We start from the raw sequence: 18,017 nt of genomic DNA on the forward strand, positions 1-18,017 counted from the left end.
CCCATTCAATTTAAGAGATATTGTTTGACCAATTTATTATTTTATTTTGTGTTGTATTTAATAGAATTTCACAGACAATAATTGTGAATTGATATTGTATATTTAGATCCAATTTTTCAAAATTATATACGTAATAGCAATGCAATGAGAAAATTGGCGTAACCAATATCATGAAAATTGCAAGAAAAAACTATTTTAGTACCTCCAAATGTACTTGTCAAACTATGTCCTACATGTTTAATAGCACAAGCTAGTATGAATAGCATCACTACAATTCAATATTCATATGTGTAAACATGGGTTACATACTAGTAAATATTAAAAGACAAAACTAAGAAAAAGTCTAATTAGATTCTAAATTGGATTCTAATTGTCGTCTAATTTTGTGTCATGTGTCTTATTTAAGCATTTTTATTTTTTTGTTCTAGGTGAGTTAATGTTGTGCAAAAGATGAAGAGTCTAATTAATTAAACCATAAAAACCCCAATAAACAAATAAAAAAAGAGTAAACTCACGCGGGTGTGTGTGTGTATAAAAACTAGAATAAAAAATAAAAGAGAGGGAATGAGAGAGTAAAACTCATCTATGACTCAAAAATTGTATGATTTTTACACTAGCTATAATTTGAACGCATATAAATATATATATAAATAAATATATATATATATATATATATATATATATATATATATATATATATAATTGTGATTGTTTGTATATGTACCGTACATATGCAAGGGTTATACGCTAGTTTATAGCTAATGTAGTTGCTCTCAATCTACGTTCGAGTAAATTCGCAATATTTTATCTTGGCTTATGTTGTTTTGGATGAGGCATTACCAATTCCTCATTAAATGCCTTAATCGATGATAACTGGTCTATCAAACTCAAGTAAAATTATTTCAGCAATCCAACAAGATCGATGTCAATTTGACTTTAGCTTTTATGTACAATTTTTTGGAACCTCACTTTTTTTTCCCCTTTTTATTCCACTTTTTTAAAGTACAAATATACTTTAACATATTTTTAGCAAAAAGCTAAATAAGCTACTGCCAAACACACACATGCGTGTATTGCCAATTGTACCATGTGCAGAGCAAACAATCAGTCAAATGACACAACAAATTCACAACATATTTCATAATTGCTAAGGTAAGTTGTGATTAGTATACAATAAACTTGATGTTAATGGTGACAGATCATTGTTGCAGATCAAAACTAGAACATAACATCATACAAAAAAAATAAAGAAGTATGGAGAGGAAAATGTCTGGATAGAGAAAGAAGACAGATGGGGTCCTGCCCTATTGTATTTGTATTAGGTTTTTGATCAACCAAAAACCCAAGTTTGATTCTAATGTATATCTCATTTTAGGCTGAAACTACATCTCACTCATTGGCATCAAAAGCCAACAAACTGGTATTAGAATCCAAACAAATTATAAAAAAAAATCTAATAAATTAGATCTTGTACCAAAAACTTAAATTATTAAGAAGTGTTGATTAAAATCCCACTTGGTTGGGCATTTGAGTTGGGCAAACACATGTTTTAAGACCAAAATGTGAAAAAACATGTGTTTGGCTAGCAATTTTTTAAGAAGTTGCATTTTTTTAAATGCCCAAAACCTGGGCAGCTGCTTTTCTTGAAACACCATTTTAAAACACAACTCACGTTTTCGCAACAGCCTATCCAAATGCGCTCTAAATTTACTTTGATACGGTCATCTATTAGCATTTCATCCAAAAGTTTAAACCATTTAAGCTCAAATGATTTAATCGTTTAACTCAACAATAAATTCAATCATTATTGTAACAGTAATTACTTTAAAGGTTTAAACAACCGAAGAAAGTGAAAAGTGAAAACAAAAGAAATTATAAGAATCCCCTGCAACCTCAAAGAACCGGACTCCTGGCTGCAACTCCAAACTTGGCTCTTCTTATATTAGAACGCCGTTTCTTGTACACAAGCCCTCCCAAAAACAAAGCTCCTGCTGCAGACATCACTCCAATCGCTATTCCTGCCTTCTGTCCACCATTCAGTCCTCTACAAGAAGAAGAGCCTCGTGTTGTAGGCGAAGGAGGAGGACGAGGAGGAGGAGGAGACTGAGGCGGAACAACTGTTGGAGGTGAAGAGGGTGTTGGATTTGGCACTGGAGCATGTACAGGCGATGAAGAGGGTGGTGATGAACAAGTGTTGAAGTCAGGGAAGAGAAGCAATAGAAGAATAGAAATGAAACACAGTTTGCACAGTCCTGCCATGACAGTAAAAAAAAAAATAAATGTACATATGATAATGAGTTTAATTTGGAGAGTATACATATAGCTATGTATATATATATATGTGTGTGTGTGTGTTTCGGGAAAACTGATTAAACAAGTAGGTACCTATGAGTATAAACGTCCTAATAGAGTGACAGATATAAAGGTCCTTGGATTTTCTCTCTTGGGTTATTCTTGGAGGATATAAAGTGTATTACGCCGGTTAAATATGAAATGGAAGACTCTGCATGGTTTGCCAGCTAGCTTATCATATCATTATCATACACTCAGTTTCAGGACTTCCAAACAGAAAAGGCTTGCAGGCCTGTGTGAATTTAACTGGCCAACCCTTTTTTCTAGCTGTGAAAAAAATTGATGTCTCCTTGTTATTCTTTTTGACTTCTGGGATATGAGAAAAGTGATTGATAATTAGCTTTACCCCTTTTTTTTGGAAAGACTGATGTGATTCATGATATATAATGTGCACAAAAAATACCTTTTGTAACAATTATACCAAGCCATCAATGAAATAATACAATAAGTAAACGTCACATGATTCAATTTTATATTCTTTTGTTAGAATTGATCCTATCAACCTTTCACATGATATTATTGGATTGTTATATTATGGATGATTTGTATAGATGCACATCATTGGTATCGTTTTGCTATGTATTTGCAGACATGTTCTGTTGTGCAAAGGAACAATTTGATATAAACAATATAGCTACCTTTTTTTATGTTTAATCCATAAAATTTTCCCCTTCTATATATATGATGGCAAGTATCATGGAATTGTTTTAGAGAGTAGAGATGGACAATTCTAATCTTACTAATTGGATATATGAACAGCTCTTCCAGTTAGTTCCTTCTTAATCAAATTCAAAATGTCAAAGACCTGCGGGAAGAGAACAATTACCAATAAAAAAAATTAGAACCATTATGCACCCAATGATTACCTCATAAAAACAAAAGTTAGATATCAAGAGCCTTGTAACTCAACTAGTACTCTTGATATTTCCAATAGAGAGGTCTAGAGTTCAAATCACCCCATCCCCCAATTATCAAATTAATTATAAAAAAATAAAATAAAATTATTAGGGGGGGAGGGGGGTGGCAGATAGCTAGAGAGTGACAATAAGCACAAAGATGATTAAATGAAATATATGCAAATAATGTGACATTATCTTTTTTTTGGAATGAAAAATATTGTTCCATTGAAAGAAAAAACATTACTATACGGTGAAATAAGACCTAATAAGAATGTTACCTCAAAGTACTGCTGCAAAGCTGGTGAATAGTGCTGCAGTGTTGTATATATCTTCTCAAGTAGGCCTAGAAGGACATCCACTTGATCACCTAGCAAATCTACCTATACCCCAAAACAAAGAAGTAAGATTTTTAGGCAAACGTGCATGACAACAGATTCAAGGAAGATCTTCAGGACATCTATATAGAAAATCAACTTTACATGTTGAAGCCTCATTAAAATAGAAGACAAACTGGCCGACTCAGCATGATTGTTTCTACCAACATGTTAAGGATGAACAAATAATGTGAGGAACATGATTGTATTTCAGAACCTCAAGTTCAGCCTTCTGCAGATTCTGGCATTTCCTAACAAAGGCCTTCCGGTAAAGCAATTCCGTATTTCTCAAAGAGGCCACTAGCCCAATAAGCGGATCTAAATTGTACTTCACTTCTTCCAACCTATAAATAAGTATTACAGCAGCCTAATTAGTCAAAAAAAAAGTACGACTGATTTTGAAAGACAATATAATGTGATTGCATACAATAAAAACGATTAAATGCATGTCATAGTTATGTGCTAAGAAGTTTTATTCTCCTCAAGCTAGTAGGAAAACAGAAAACAGGAAACCTAAAATAAAAAAAAAAAAAGACATATATGTTTTACTGTGATTAGTGATATAGGAGAAGGAAGTAATCTGTTTAAATTTCTAATCTCATGACTTTCATATGCTAAACTTACGCCAGAAAGTACAAACTAGAAAGCAATTTTAAAAACTACTATGATTTCCAAGTTGCAGTCAGAAACAATTCATATAATTCTCAACACCAAAAGGCCACTATCAATGTTTCAGAGAATTTCAAATGAAGTATAAGCAAGAGATGATGGTTTACAATGATATAAGTTCATGAATAAGTGAAGTACCTCAGAATGTTCATCCTTAAATTTTTGTGTGCCATGTGCTCAAAATCCACTAGCGCTTGCATAAATCCCAGGAGAGGTGATAAGATAGAAACTGGTGTATCTAACTGCTCCTCTTCATTATCTTTTAAAGAGTGAAAGGAGGGCTGTCCAACATGTTGAACACCAACTCTAGGAGTCATCTGATCATGACCCTTTTCTAAATCACCAATGCCAACGCCTAAACAAGATCCCAATTCACCTAATAGTGTCTTACTCGAGACCAATTGTTGCAAGGCCTTCTCTAGCTTACCGCTTACTGAACTGAAAGTGTGTTCCTCATCAATTGGAAACTCTTCAAATATCTGATGCCCATCTATCTCTTCACTTTTCAAGCCCAAAAGGTCAAGCTGTGTAGTGTATTCCTTTAATTCAGAACTTGCACTTAGCATCAGATTTTCCCCCAACTGAAAAGATTGTGACAGAGAATCTAGTTGTTGAATTAAATTCCCCTCTCCAGTAGCCTGTAGATCATTATATATCTCATTAGGAGAGGGCATGTCTCCATTAAGATTTTCTTGAATTCCGGACTCATCTTCTCTATGTAAGACAAAGGCATCTTTCACTGCCTCTACAGTGACAAACTTAAATATGTCTTCCCATATTAGACTCTCCATATTATATGCATCTATGCCCATCTTCAATTCCTTCACCATCTCCCTAAATAAAAGCATACAGACATCCTCCTTTACAAGACTTTCTGCACTTAGGAAAAACTCACTGGTACTGGCAGCGCTACCAATACTTTTGATGGTTTCACCAAAGACTACCCTATATATCTCTTTATTGAAGCTTTCAGTGATATAACCTTCTGCGCATTTTCTTTGTTCTTTAAAAATTTCCCTGAACAAGGCTGCCTGTAAATCCTCCTCTACAGCGCCCTCTACACTAAATAACTTGTTAGTAGATGTTGAGTCTTCTACCAAATTACTAACAGCCCCGATATCTTGAAACTCAAATAATGTGAAGTCATGATTTGAGCCATAATTCTTCAATGCCTCGCTAAAGACAATGAAAAATATCTCTTTTCTGATATGGGCATCAATTCTGTCACTTTCAAAGTTCTCGTTCCACTGCCTCACCATTTCCCTGAACACGTCTTTATATATGTCCTCACGTATCAAGTTCTCTAAATCATAGTAGTATGATTCAATGTTAACTTCTTTCATCAAACCTTTGAGAAGGGTAATATGGATCTCCTCCATTATCATGGTTTGCAAATCTGCATCTTCTTTGTCTTGTCTTAGCCTCCATATCTCATTTCGTTGCTCTTCCCGTAATACATAAGAAACTGTAACTTTATCAATCTTCTCCCAGACATCTGCCAAATTATCAGTGTTCTCTCGAAATTGTAATTCCCTCTTCTCAAGAAAATTCTCATCCCCATGTGCAGCTTCATGGTAGCCTAAAGTTTTTCCCAGCTTAGTGTTCCAATCCATTAAATTGTCCAATCTCACAACAACTTCTCGGATTCGTCTTTTCAGGCTTTGAGTGTCCTTTTCTCTCCTGAATGAAAACTCTTTTTCTCGAAGAATTTCTCTCTTAAGCCAATTCAGCTCTTCACTTTTTTTCTGAATAAAAGACTCATGATTTTTTATCATCTTAGCCACATGGTGACTTTCAGCCACTTCTTGTTCCTTCTCAGTAAGCTTTTCCTTATGATCTGCCTCTTCAACTTTCAAGGAGGATTTTCGTACTTTATTGCAATCATTTTCAGGTGAAGACTTTTCTCCTTCTACATTAGAAATTGTATTGCCTCCTGCAAGTGATGGAGCGGTTGAAGCATTATGTGCCTTAACACTACTCCCCTGCATCTCATTTTGACTACAAAGTGGCTCGAGTTCACAACGCAAGCTTGCAACTTCATTCATCAAATCAGACCAATGCTCATTCAAGCCAATAAGAACTTGCTTCTTCACTTTTGCTTCAAAACTCTCTTGGAAATTCCTCATTAACCCTTTAATCAACACATAAATTGTATCTTTCTCTATAGACCACCTCCATTGCTGCTCTATTGGCCCCATCCGTGACAAAAAAATAGCACTTTGCATCTTTGCAAAAGCAAGGTCTAAAGTTTCCTTCAACACATCTATGTCTAAGCCCATTTGTTCAATCTTTTTGTTGTCAATGCCTCTATTTCTTTCTTCGCCTATTAATTTGTAATCAGGCCCAAGTTTTTGTTTGATATTCCGTACCTGTTGATCCACTGAATGCTTCAGTTCACAAAATTCACCATCTCTATCTTCATCCCCAAGAACAAACTCCTCAATCCCTTCACTCTTTGTTCTTTCAAGCTCAAGTTTAGCCCGCAACGAATCCAATTCTCTTTCTTTTAGTTCCAATGCTTGATTAAGCTTCAATTCATTTTCCATTCTCTCTGTTAACTCTCTGTCCTTTTCTGAAATAGCTAGCTCCGACTCCTTAAGACGTCCTTTAAGGCGGTCTCTAATTTCTGTTAAGTCCGCCAGCACCTCCTCCTGATCGCTGTCAAGTACGCAGTTCTCTGTCTCATCTTGTACAAACTTCAGACATCCTTCTAACTGCATTACCGCCAACTCGTAGAATTTCGATATCTCATTCAAGCGCTCCACAACACCTTCTTTGGATTTTACTTTCTCATGTGCTTTGTCCATTGCTTGGTGCACAATGCACATCATTGTCGAGTCTGTTACAGAGACTCTAAACCTACCATCCATCCCACCAAAAAACTCATCCATTTCACCCCAAAAAAAATAGAGAGAATGTTTCACTCTACAATTTTGTTGAATGAAAAAAAAAAAAAAAAAAAAAAAATTGGAGAAACAAATTCTCCTGTTGGAACAAAAATCTTAATGGTCAATCAACAGAGCTTGGTAGAATTTTTCAATGACGCGGCTTGTGGGAACTCTAGGATGTCGATGAAAATAGTTGTACGGTCTCTCTTCTAATATGTCCCTGTAAAAGTGGATGATTTAATTGACCTATTCTTCAGAGCAAGGAAAAGAAAAGACTAATTCTTAGATTCGACATAGTTACTGATAATCCTATGAAAGCAGCTTTGGCTGACAACGCAAGGCCAAAATGGGCAATTAGCCATAAATGCTGAAGAATATAGTTAGTAGTTAAGGTTTACAAACTATATTTTTTACTAGCATCTCGAGTCTTAGAGAGTCGATTTTGGGGCTATAAATCGAGTCTACTTGAAAATCGAGTCTTAGAGAAGCCAAAAAAAATTTTCTCTAAGTCCATCAATCCCAGAGCAAAACCCACCGCCAAAAAAAAAAAAAAAAAAGCCCACCTGGGCCGCGCGACCTGGTCGCGCTGCACCCAGGGCGCACGACCTGGGTCGCGCTGCCAGGTCGCGACCCTGCCTGGTCGCGCGACCTGGGCGCGCTGCCTGGGTGAAGCGCGACCCAGGTCGCGCGCCCAGGCAGGGTCGCAACCTGGCAGCGCGACCCAGGTCGCGCGCCCGCCCTGGGTGCAGCGCGACCTGGGTCTCGCTGACAGGTCGCGACCCAGGTGGGTTTTTTTTTTTTTTTTGTGGTTGGTTTTGCTCTGGGAAGGGATGGAGGTAGAGGAAAAGTTTTTTAGCTTGTAAATCGAGTCTCTAATACTCGATTTCCAAGTAGTCGCCACGTGGAAAAAATGCCACATTGGACAGAATCAGACCATAAAAATCGAGCATTAAAAACTCGATTTATACCCGAAAATCGACTCTCTAAAAATCGAGATGTTACTATTATATATACTTTCTAACCGATACCTACTAACTATATTCTTTAGCATCTATGGCTAATTGCCCATTTTGGCCCCAACGCAAACTAGGACTTTGTTAAGTTTTAATTCTAGGAACTACATGAGCTAGACCCTTTTTTATTCTTTTTTTGGTAGCTTTTTTGGTTTACATACCAAGTTTAATCCGATCCAAAATGTTGTTGGAATTCTTATGTTTTAATAAACTAAAAGTCTCGTTAGTGATTTTGCTTGGTGGCATGCGAGCACTATAATATTAATACCTTATTACGACGAACAAAGTCTCACACGTTGAGCCAAAAAAAAAAAGGGTCAATGTTTGTTGATCACACTTGACTTTTAGTCCCTCAATACCTACCTATTTCCTTCTTAATTCTTAAACAAGCTCAACAACCATGAATGTAGGAGTAAACATATAAATTCAAACTCGTTCTGACTGGTGTTGGATAAACTGCGTACAAAATAATACCAATGCAAAATCGATATGATTTATATTCCGAGTTTAATTCAAAACCAATTTGAAATAATTCTTTACTTTACCAAACACCCCTAGTTCTTGGACGTAGAATGGAGAAAATTATTAAGTACTCCTAGAGTTCAATGACATTGTTTTCTCTCCTTTTACATTAAATATCACTATAAATTCATGTGAGATGAAAGAGTATTTTGTCACATTTGCCACCACTCCTAGGTTTAATTAATTTTCTCAATAATGAGAGGTAGAAACAACCCATCAAATTATCCGATTGTTACGTTTACGCTTTACATAGGGGTGGCAAAATTTGACATGACCCGCGAACCCGACACGACACGACATGAAATTAGCAGGTTATGGGTTGAGGTTTAACGGGTTCGTGTCATATTCGGGTTAACACGACTAACCCGTTTAATAAATGGGTTGGGTTAGTGTTGAACACATAGAACATGTTTAACCCGTCTGACCCGTTTAATTAAATGATATTTTACCAATATACCCTTCAAACTCTAGGTATATAAACTTATTAGTTATTGTGATTTATTTTCTTTGACATATTGTGATTGATTATTTGTGATATTGGGATATGCTTTAATTTTGAATGGTTATTTGTGATGCAGTTATTCGTTAGTTCTGAATTTTATATTAAAAATATTTATTTGTTTGTTTTTTCATTAATTTTTATTTTTCATTTTGATAAAATCTGATAAATAGGTCGACACGATTGACCCGTTTAATAAATGGGTCGTGTTAGGGTTGAGAAATCTTGACCCGTTTAATAAACAGGTCGGGTTAGTGTTGACCTATGTAGTCGAATACTCATGACTTGATACGACACGAACCCGACACGCGAACACGAATTGCCACCCCTAACTTTACATACATAATTATAGCATAATACCCCCAAACCTCCATGTGAATGTCCAAAACAATCCAAATATCTCAAAACCCCAAATTGACTAAAAAAAGATATCTTCAGAACATTCAAAATGACCAAAATACCTCGACACCAATAAAATAACCAAAATACCCCCAAACCTCCAAAACAATCAAAATTCTCCCATAAACCTCTAAATTGACTAGAATACTCCCAGAACCTCCAAAATATCAACTTTGCTTATGTTGCACTTGTTTTGTCTTAGCACTTAAACAAAACATGAATTTCTACGAGATTGTTATAACTTAACACTACTAAATATATTCCTAGACATACCCACAAGGGGTATCTATAAGACTCGCATGTTATAAGACATTTGCCACATATGGGGGATGAATGAGATAGTTTTGCATACCCACTCCAACATTGTCCGAGGCAAAGATGGGTTTTGCAGTGCCTATCTCATCTCAATGATATTTATATAAAGGCCTTTAATAGATTATTGAACATTATTTGTTATGTTTACTAAAAAAGATAAGATAAAAAGAAAAGCAAAGAATATTATTGGTTATTCTTGTCTATTTATTACTTTTATTACATACCACTATTTTTTATAACAAAAATTCATTATAAAATTTATAAGTTCTCGCCATCAATTTATGAAACTCACCTCGCTAACCAAACACATCAAAGCCCCTTCCATATCATTTAAGCATGGGAAAGGCTTCTGACCAAAAACACTAAATGGCATACCAAGCTAAAATGTGGTTATTTTAAGACACATGTCGTTCCCAGATGCACCCATTTCACAAAAACATTGGAGGAAAACCAATCCCATCATAAAGATGGTGAGTAGGTGTTGACAATACTTGGTAATTATAGTAACAAGTACTACCATATAATGGTAGCGCATAATCAGAGAATCTTATCCATAGTAACTGTCATTGGGGTGCAGCCTAATAGTTGGAGACTTAGGATATGTTCGTAATACTAGGAGAATCTTATCTATAGTAACAAGTACTACTATATAATGGTAGCGCACAATCGGAGAACTTTATCTATAATAACTGTCATTAAGGTTCAACCTAGTATTCGGAGACTTAGGATATATTGGTAATACTAGGAGACTTGGAGATAGCAGTGTGTTAGGAGCTTTACAAGTTGCTGATGATGGCATGAGGAATTAGAGTGCTTGGACAACATCAGGCCAGTCACTTGGCTCAATGTTTTCTCAAGACACCAATGGCTCCTCATGCCTATCTAGTGAAGCTCCTAACTGCTCTTTGAGGGGGGACAAGCCTGGTCTCCCTGCTGGATTCAGATTGATAAGCATGATGAGGTGTAGCATGTGGAGGCACCTTGCTCCACATGATATCCCAAGATCATGGCAGTGGTGAGCCATGGTGGGCAGAGATGGTTCAGAGATGAAGGGCAGCAGCAAGTGGTGCTAACCCTAGGTGATAGTTCATGGCATGGTGGCTTGGCGGATGGTTGCTTTGTGTGTGGGCTTGGTGGCTTATGTGCAAGGCAATGTTGGGCTACTATGATGATATTAAGCTGTGCAAAGCATTGGGCTGGTTGGTGCTGGCAGAATGCATGGACTTGTGTAAGTGGGTTGATAGCAATTACTTGGTGGACTGCATATGGACATGCTTTGTGGACTATGATGTTGATGAGAAAGGCTTGGACAAGGACCAAGCTTCTAAAACGTGATGGGATAATCATATGTAGACTGCTGGATCATAAGCAAAGGCCTCATGATGTGCTGAGTGATGGGCTGGCATGTGCAGTAGCAATTACCAAGCAGTTTCTAGCTTGCTGGATGTTCAGACCTGCTATGTAGGGACTGGAAACAAAGAAAGCAGGCCAAAACAGCATCAGTTGGAGGTGCCCTAAGTCAAACCACATGTGACAGCAAGTCCTGGACAATGGGCAGTTACTTGACAATAACTACCGTGACAATTATTTCTATGCATATAGCCTAGATTGTTGGGGTTGTCAACAGTAGAGTGTATAAGATTGCCTTAGAGAATTTCATTCTTCAGGCTTCCTTTATACTTGAATATTGAGTAATAAAGGTTGGAGTTAGTGCCTTGTAAATACTGTATGTGTTGTGTGTGTGAATTCTCTTAATAATTCTATTTTAAGTGTTCCTGCAGTGTGTGTGAGTGGTGTATTAGCTGAGACTAATGGCCTGTTTGGAAGTTTAGAGAAGGAGGAGAGTAGAGGGGAATGATTACCCTTTACCTTGTTTGGATATTTTTAAAATTAGTAAGGAGGAAGAAGGTAATTAACTCTTCCTCTTGTTTGTATGTTTTAAAAATTAGGATGGAAAAGAGAAAAAATAATTTAAATAAACAAATTTACCCATATTTAAAAATAAACTTGCAACATTAATTTATAATTAATTTATTAGATTAAATAATTATTTAATCAACATTCTCAATCCATCAAATACTACTAATAAAAGTATAAAACTATTATTAACTATTATAAAATAATTTTTATTACCTCAAAAATAAATTATAACAAAAATGAAAATAAATTATGTGCCCAACTCTTCCAGTAACAAAGAAACACACACACACAAACTCTGTTCAAATCAAATCTCACTCCGTTTTCCATTTCCTTCTTCAACTTATTATCGAAGTCTTTGTCATCACCGTCGTCGTCGTCGTCGAAATCGGAGGCATGTTGCTTTGGGGTGCGGAGGGAGTAGAAGTAATGTGAGCAGTCAAGATTGGCAGCAGCTTCGTCTTTCACCAGAGGCCAGTGGATCTCATCGGCGACACTGGTGAGGACGGCGACGACGTCATCGCCCTGGCAGAGGTGGATGACGGCGAGATCGCCACAAGCGAGCTCAACGCTGTAGTGCTTATCAATGAGGTTGAGAATGGCGTCGGGGATCTTGATGAGGACCTCTTCGATGGCTTTCCGCAGCTCGATCTGGCCTCACCAATCTCTCCCCTGAGAACTCGTGGCTCAGTGGCCAATGGTGCACTCACTTCAAGATCAAGCTCTAGCTCTTCTGGCTCAACTTCGGCCAGGAATAGCAACAACCACTCCGAGGAGTTCTCAGGCTTGTCCGAAACTAGCCCAATTGCCCAAGACCCTCAACGATCCAATAATTCTAAACCGGGTCATATTACTCATTTGGTTGCCCAAAAAGTTAGGAGCAATAAAATTAAAAATTTTCAAGTTATTTAGTTGATTTTTTATTATTTATTTTTCATTTTCGTGGTCTTTCAATGGTTTTGAGCGAAAATGTCAAGATTGTTTAGCTTCAGTTTCAGTGAAATAGTGAGATTCAAATTTTTTTTTCATTCACCTTAAATTTTCTCAGGAAACAAACAGAGATTATTTATATAATTAGTTTGTAATTTTGTTAATTTAGAAATGGTAAATTGAATAATTCATTTGGTCAATAATTTATCTACTCTACTTTCCCTTTAAATCTCTCCAATTTGGGGAATTAAAAATGAGGGGTTAAAGATAGTAAAAACCCCTTCGAACCCCTCCAAACCCCTCTCTCTCCTTCCTTAAAAAACTTTCAAACAAAGTAATTGAATTACTCTCCCTCCCTTTACTTTACTCCCATTCTTTTCTAAACTTCCAAACAGGCCATAAGTGAAAATTTTAGTGTCATCACAGACAAAAAATTTAAAAGAAAAATGGACCTATTACGCAGTGTTATGTATTACCAATGTAATTATTATAGTAATAATTAAATTACATTACAATATTGAGAAGATTGTTTTATATACCCACATAGTTACCTTCTCTGAGTTAGAAAACTTAAGAAAAAAAAAACCATATAACTCATTATTTTAATTGACAACTAAATTCCAGCCACGCAGCATGCTGCCATAGGTTACTACATTACACTGTATAAACTTTTTAACATTATTACTGACATTTTCTTATTCCTGTAACCTACGCGCCGCCATCATTGCCAGAGGCGCGTGCATCGGAGGCGCGTTTAGCGCGTGTACGAAGCCATTCCAACATGTCGCCGAAAACAAGTTCAACGCTCTCCTTAGGCTCACCAACCAACTGGTGCCACATACCTGGGTATATCTTAAGCGTCTTGTCCTCACTCGCGGCGCGTTTGTACAATTCCTCCGCGCTCTCCGGGTCACACACCACGTCCTCACCGCCGTGAACTATAAGCAAAGGCACCTTAACCTCCTCGAACCTCCCCTGAAGTTCGTTACAAATCCTAATCAGCTCATGCGCCGTGGCGGCGCGTGGCCTAGCAACTGTCCTCCTCGGGCTCGCAAGCGCTAGCTTCCGCTTCCACTCTTCTTTGAAAGAAACGTCCGGTATGGATCCACGCGTGGGTATCACGCGCCAAGTGGGGACCACGGCTGCGACTATGGAAAGTAAGTGCTCCAACGGCCATGGAGGCTTGAATTTGGCGCTGATTCCACACATTGCGCCGTTGAGGACGAGGCCGTCCCAGTCCAACTCCACGCGCTTCTCGCGGAGCGTGATGAGAAGAGCGATGGCGCCGCCGAGGGACTCGGAGTAGAGAAAGGAAGGCAAAGACGGCGCGTGGCGTGCACGGAAAGAGGTGAAGAAGGAAATACAGTCGTCGACGACGGGATTGATATCCGGAATGTGAGCGTTGAGGCCGTCGGAGAAGCCGTGGCCTTGGTGGTCGATGGCGCAGGTGGCGAACCCGGCTTTGGTGAAATACACGGCGGTGAGTTGGAGGAACCAGCTGGACTCGCCGGTGAAGCCGTGGACGAGAGCCAGGGTTCCGATGGTTTTGGTCGGAGGCAGTGGGGTCCACCACTGAGTGAAGAGCTTGAGACCTCTAGGGTTGGTGATGTACTCGGAGCCGTGACTCACCGAGTGACGCGCGTAGAACTCGTCTGGGGTTAAAGAGCCAAATGGACTCTCTTCGTTCGCTTCTTCGATTGGATGAGGATGAGTATGAGGCTCGGTCATTTTTTCGGCTCTCAAAATTCTCAATGGTTTTTGGATTCATATAGGTTGGTTTAAGTTGGAAGTTGTAACTACTTTTATTGCTTGGATGATGTGCCATTTATTGTGTGTGATATTTTGCTAGCTTATTTTTTATGGAATATTTTTAATTAAAAATGCCCATTAAAAAAAATAAGTTAATTTATTTTCATTCTTTAGGTCTTAGCCTAATGGCCCTAATCAAACAGTCATTTACTAATATATGCTAGTCATAAATTTACCTTTTGGTTCCTTGGATTAGGCTACTTCTAGTGACACAATGGTTTGTATGATATATTTTCATAATTGTAGGTGAGAAATTATTATAGGTTTTGTTAACTTGACTCATTATTTGCTCTATTCAACAATTATTATTCATGCTCTTTGATATCTACTATTAATAAACTGTCGTTTTTGATAATTTTGAAATATAGTATGCCCCTAGATTCGATTGAAATGAAATGCAATATAAAAAAAAAAATCTAAGACTTTTTCTTCTTTTCTTATTTTAATAATTTGAGCATTAGATCTTATTCATTGTTCAAATGTAGTACAACTAAGGGTGTGTATATATATAAGAGTCTGAATTAGGTCTCATACTTTCAATGCACTAAACCCAATCAATAGACACGTGTTACAATTTCAATAATTTAGTACTACTGAACACTGAGCCCAAATTGATTCTTATATATAAAAGAAAAAAAGCTAAGCTATAAATGAATCTATATGTCTCATCAAAAAAAGAATCTAAGGGTTGAGGTCTATGTTTAATCTGCATTTAATTTTAGGAAACGACCATCAAAATTATTAGGAAAAATAAAAAGACTAAAAAAAATTATAAAATGCATTGCATTAAAGAGGGAGGTTGGAGTTGTTTAATGAGGTAGCAAGAAGTTGTTGGGACGCACGGACGAACCAACCAATCCTTGCTTGCTCTTGTTTTTATCGTGATTGGGGTCTGTTTTTTTGGCTCATCGTAAATACCAAAGGTTCCATCTCTCATTCTCTTTCATCTGACTTTGGCATTCATTGCTAAAAGGAATGATATTGTATTCAGTGTTAAGGTTAGAACCATCCAGGTGTTTGTTAGCAATTTGCTAGAACAACATCTCCATCATTCTTTGCCATCCCAATCCAAACATCATGCTTTGTATCTTAGTTCTTAACCCTTTTGGATAATTAAAAAAAAAATTTATTGCCTTGAACCTTGAACTTTCTTTTTTTGTTTCATGCTCTTTCTTGTTTTGATCAAGATGTAAATCTCCCCTCTTTAGTTTTAAGGAAGTTTTAAGTATACTAATTGACCCTTGTTTAAAAGCTACAATATTGGCATAGAAAAACAACTCCTTCTAATCTTTACAAGTTTATGAAAGATGGCGAAGGTTTGGAACATCTAAAATTCCAAAGCATGATGAATTAGAAGAGTTGCACCCTCAAAATACTAAAGATTTTAAATACTTTGAAACCTTAATTACATTTAGATTTATGAAATACTTATAGGGCCTGTTTGGATTTTTTTTTTCATCACTTATCACCTCTTACTCAATTTTCATCACTCATTACTTAAAATTCTCCAATTTCCTTAACACCACCATTTGGCACATATTTTCACTTTTCATCACTCAATTTTTTTTTCTTTTTATGGGACCCATACCTGAGCAATTGGTCAGAGACTGCTGTTAGTCTTACCCTCATTTCCCACCATTTTCTTCACTGCTCATTTCATTTTGCCACCACCACAATCACAGTTTAACACAAAAACTCCATTCAAAGTTTAACCAAAGACTCCATACACCATAGTCACAAAAACTCCATTTTCCTAAACTCCATTCACAAAAACTCCATACACCACCAAATAAAATTAAAAAAACCTATTGTTGTGGATGTCGTTTCCAATCATTCACAGATCGAATTGTTTCCAATCACAGATAAAAAATAAAAAATAAATATAAATAAATAAATAAAACCTGTTGCTGTGGGTGTCGTTTCCAATTGTTCACAGATCGAATCGTTTCCAATCACAGATCAAAAAAAAAAACATGTTCCTAAACTCCATTCACAGATCGAATCGTTTCCAATGAAGATCCGTCGTTGTTGTGGATGCCGATTTCAACACTCCGTCAGATCGAAGAACAAGCACAATAGCAGCGATGAGGAGAACGAGCACGTGGTGAAGCTTTTCGGCGTGTGATCGAAGATCGACGCCGATGATCTCTTGGCTTTTCTCATCAATATATCAGTGAGTATGAGCTTTTTGGCATGGGAACGGTGAAGGAAAAAGAGAGATGAGTCAGCGTGGGTTAGCGCGTGAGTGACCGATGGGAGAAGAACAAAAAAGAAAGAACAGATCATCAGCGTGTGAGTGGTCGGTGAGTATGAGCTTTTTGCTCTAAAGAAGAACAGACAAAGAAGAAGAGAGAAAGAAAGAAAGAAAAGTGAAAAAAAAAAAAAAAAAAAGTGAGTGACTGGTGGGAGAGAGAAGGGAAAGTTGACATGACAAGACCAGTGGGACCCAGTATGTAGTTTTAATTACAAAATTCCATTGAAAACAAAGTTATGGAAACTGAAAACACTTAGGTACCACCGCACACCCTTGGTGCGATGGTTACTCCACAGGTATAAGTGCTTGTGGGGTGTGGGAGGGGGCAAGGGCTAGGGTTCAAGTCTCCAAGAGGAAGTTTCACACACATATACCCTTAGATTAGGCTAGAGTAAAAATTCTATCTTGTATAAAAAAATTTTAAAAAAAAAACACTTAGGTTATGTTTGGTAACAGTTTTGTTTTTTATTTTCAAAAACCGTTTTTGGGAATATAAATAAAAAAACAATTTTCTTGTATTTTTGAAATAAAAAATATATTTGGTTAACTGAAATTAAAAAGATAGTTTTTTGAAAAAATAATAGAAAATACTAAAATAAGTTGTTACTAGGATTTGAACTCTAATGCTAACTCATTAAATGGGACAGATTTATTAAAATAAATGCATGTTGTAAGGACACAATTCGAGTTCCTGACCCACAATCAGAAGGGAAATGACTTGAAAGACCTTTTTACAATAAATTTGTAGAGAGTGAGCTTGAAATCTAGATTCTAAAGGTGGTTTAAACAACAAAGAAAAAAATGGGATTTGGGCCCAATGGCACAAATAGGGAGTTGTTTATAAGAATATGAATGAAAATTCCTCTTCGGACACAATCCGATGATAGTTTATAATACTACTTCTCAAGATAGATTACAATTGTGGACAGTTAGATTTATCATATACTATTCTTTCTTTTCTCTCCAAAGAAAGCCTCTCATTTTCCGAAGGTCCCTTCTCTCATTTATACTTCCTCCTTCTCCCTTTTTCATCTTCCACCTCATGATTATAACGCTGCCTTAGATACTTGTCCCATCCATTTTCCCTGAAGTCTTATGGAGACAGGGGCCAAGTTTCAAACCTCATGCTCAGGTCCCATTTCTCCATTAATTCAGCCAGCATATCAGTTGCAAGGTC

The 18,017-nt window shown here is 36.9% G+C and overlaps 2 protein-coding genes across 2 annotated transcripts; both read right to left on the bottom strand.

Moving 5' to 3' along the window:
• Window positions 1–1,901: 1,901 nt before the first annotated feature.
• LOC142640140 (uncharacterized) lies at window positions 1,902–7,185 on the bottom strand. Its single transcript, XM_075814233.1, has 5 exons — window positions 4,433–7,185; window positions 3,843–3,969; window positions 3,530–3,631; window positions 3,093–3,157; window positions 1,902–2,252 (listed from the first exon to the last, which is right to left on the bottom strand). Coding segments are annotated over exons 1-5 (3,048 nt in total). The 3' UTR covers window positions 1,902–2,251.
• Window positions 7,186–13,247: 6,062 nt separating this feature from the next.
• On the bottom strand, window positions 13,248–14,562 carry LOC142638164 (caffeoylshikimate esterase-like). Its single transcript, XM_075812167.1, has one exon. The coding sequence runs from the start codon at window positions 14,503–14,505 to the stop codon at window positions 13,486–13,488; it is 1,020 nt and encodes a 339-aa protein (XP_075668282.1). The 5' UTR covers window positions 14,506–14,562; the 3' UTR covers window positions 13,248–13,485.
• Window positions 14,563–18,017: the final 3,455 nt, after the last annotated feature.

This window comes from Castanea sativa, chromosome 6, assembly GCF_040712315.1.
Source record: "Castanea sativa cultivar Marrone di Chiusa Pesio chromosome 6, ASM4071231v1".
In the NCBI taxonomy this organism is placed as follows: Eukaryota; Viridiplantae; Streptophyta; class Magnoliopsida; order Fagales; family Fagaceae; genus Castanea; species Castanea sativa.

Excerpts from the sequence above, each read along its gene's own strand:
- LOC142638164 (XM_075812167.1), bottom strand. The coding sequence starts at position 14,505 with ATGACCGAGCCTCATACTCATCCTCATCCAATCGAAGAAGCGAACGAA.
- LOC142640140 (XM_075814233.1), bottom strand. The coding sequence starts at position 7,185 with ATGGATGAGTTTTTTGGTGGGATGGATGGTAGGTTTAGAGTCTCTGTA. Across the intron at positions 3,970-4,432 it reads TTAAGGATGAACATTCTGAG|GTTGGAAGAAGTGAAGTACA; the intron begins GTACTTCACTTA and ends ACTTATTTATAG. Across the intron at positions 3,158-3,529 it reads CTTTGCAGCAGTACTTTGAG|GTCTTTGACATTTTGAATTT; the intron begins GTAACATTCTTA and ends CTCTTCCCGCAG.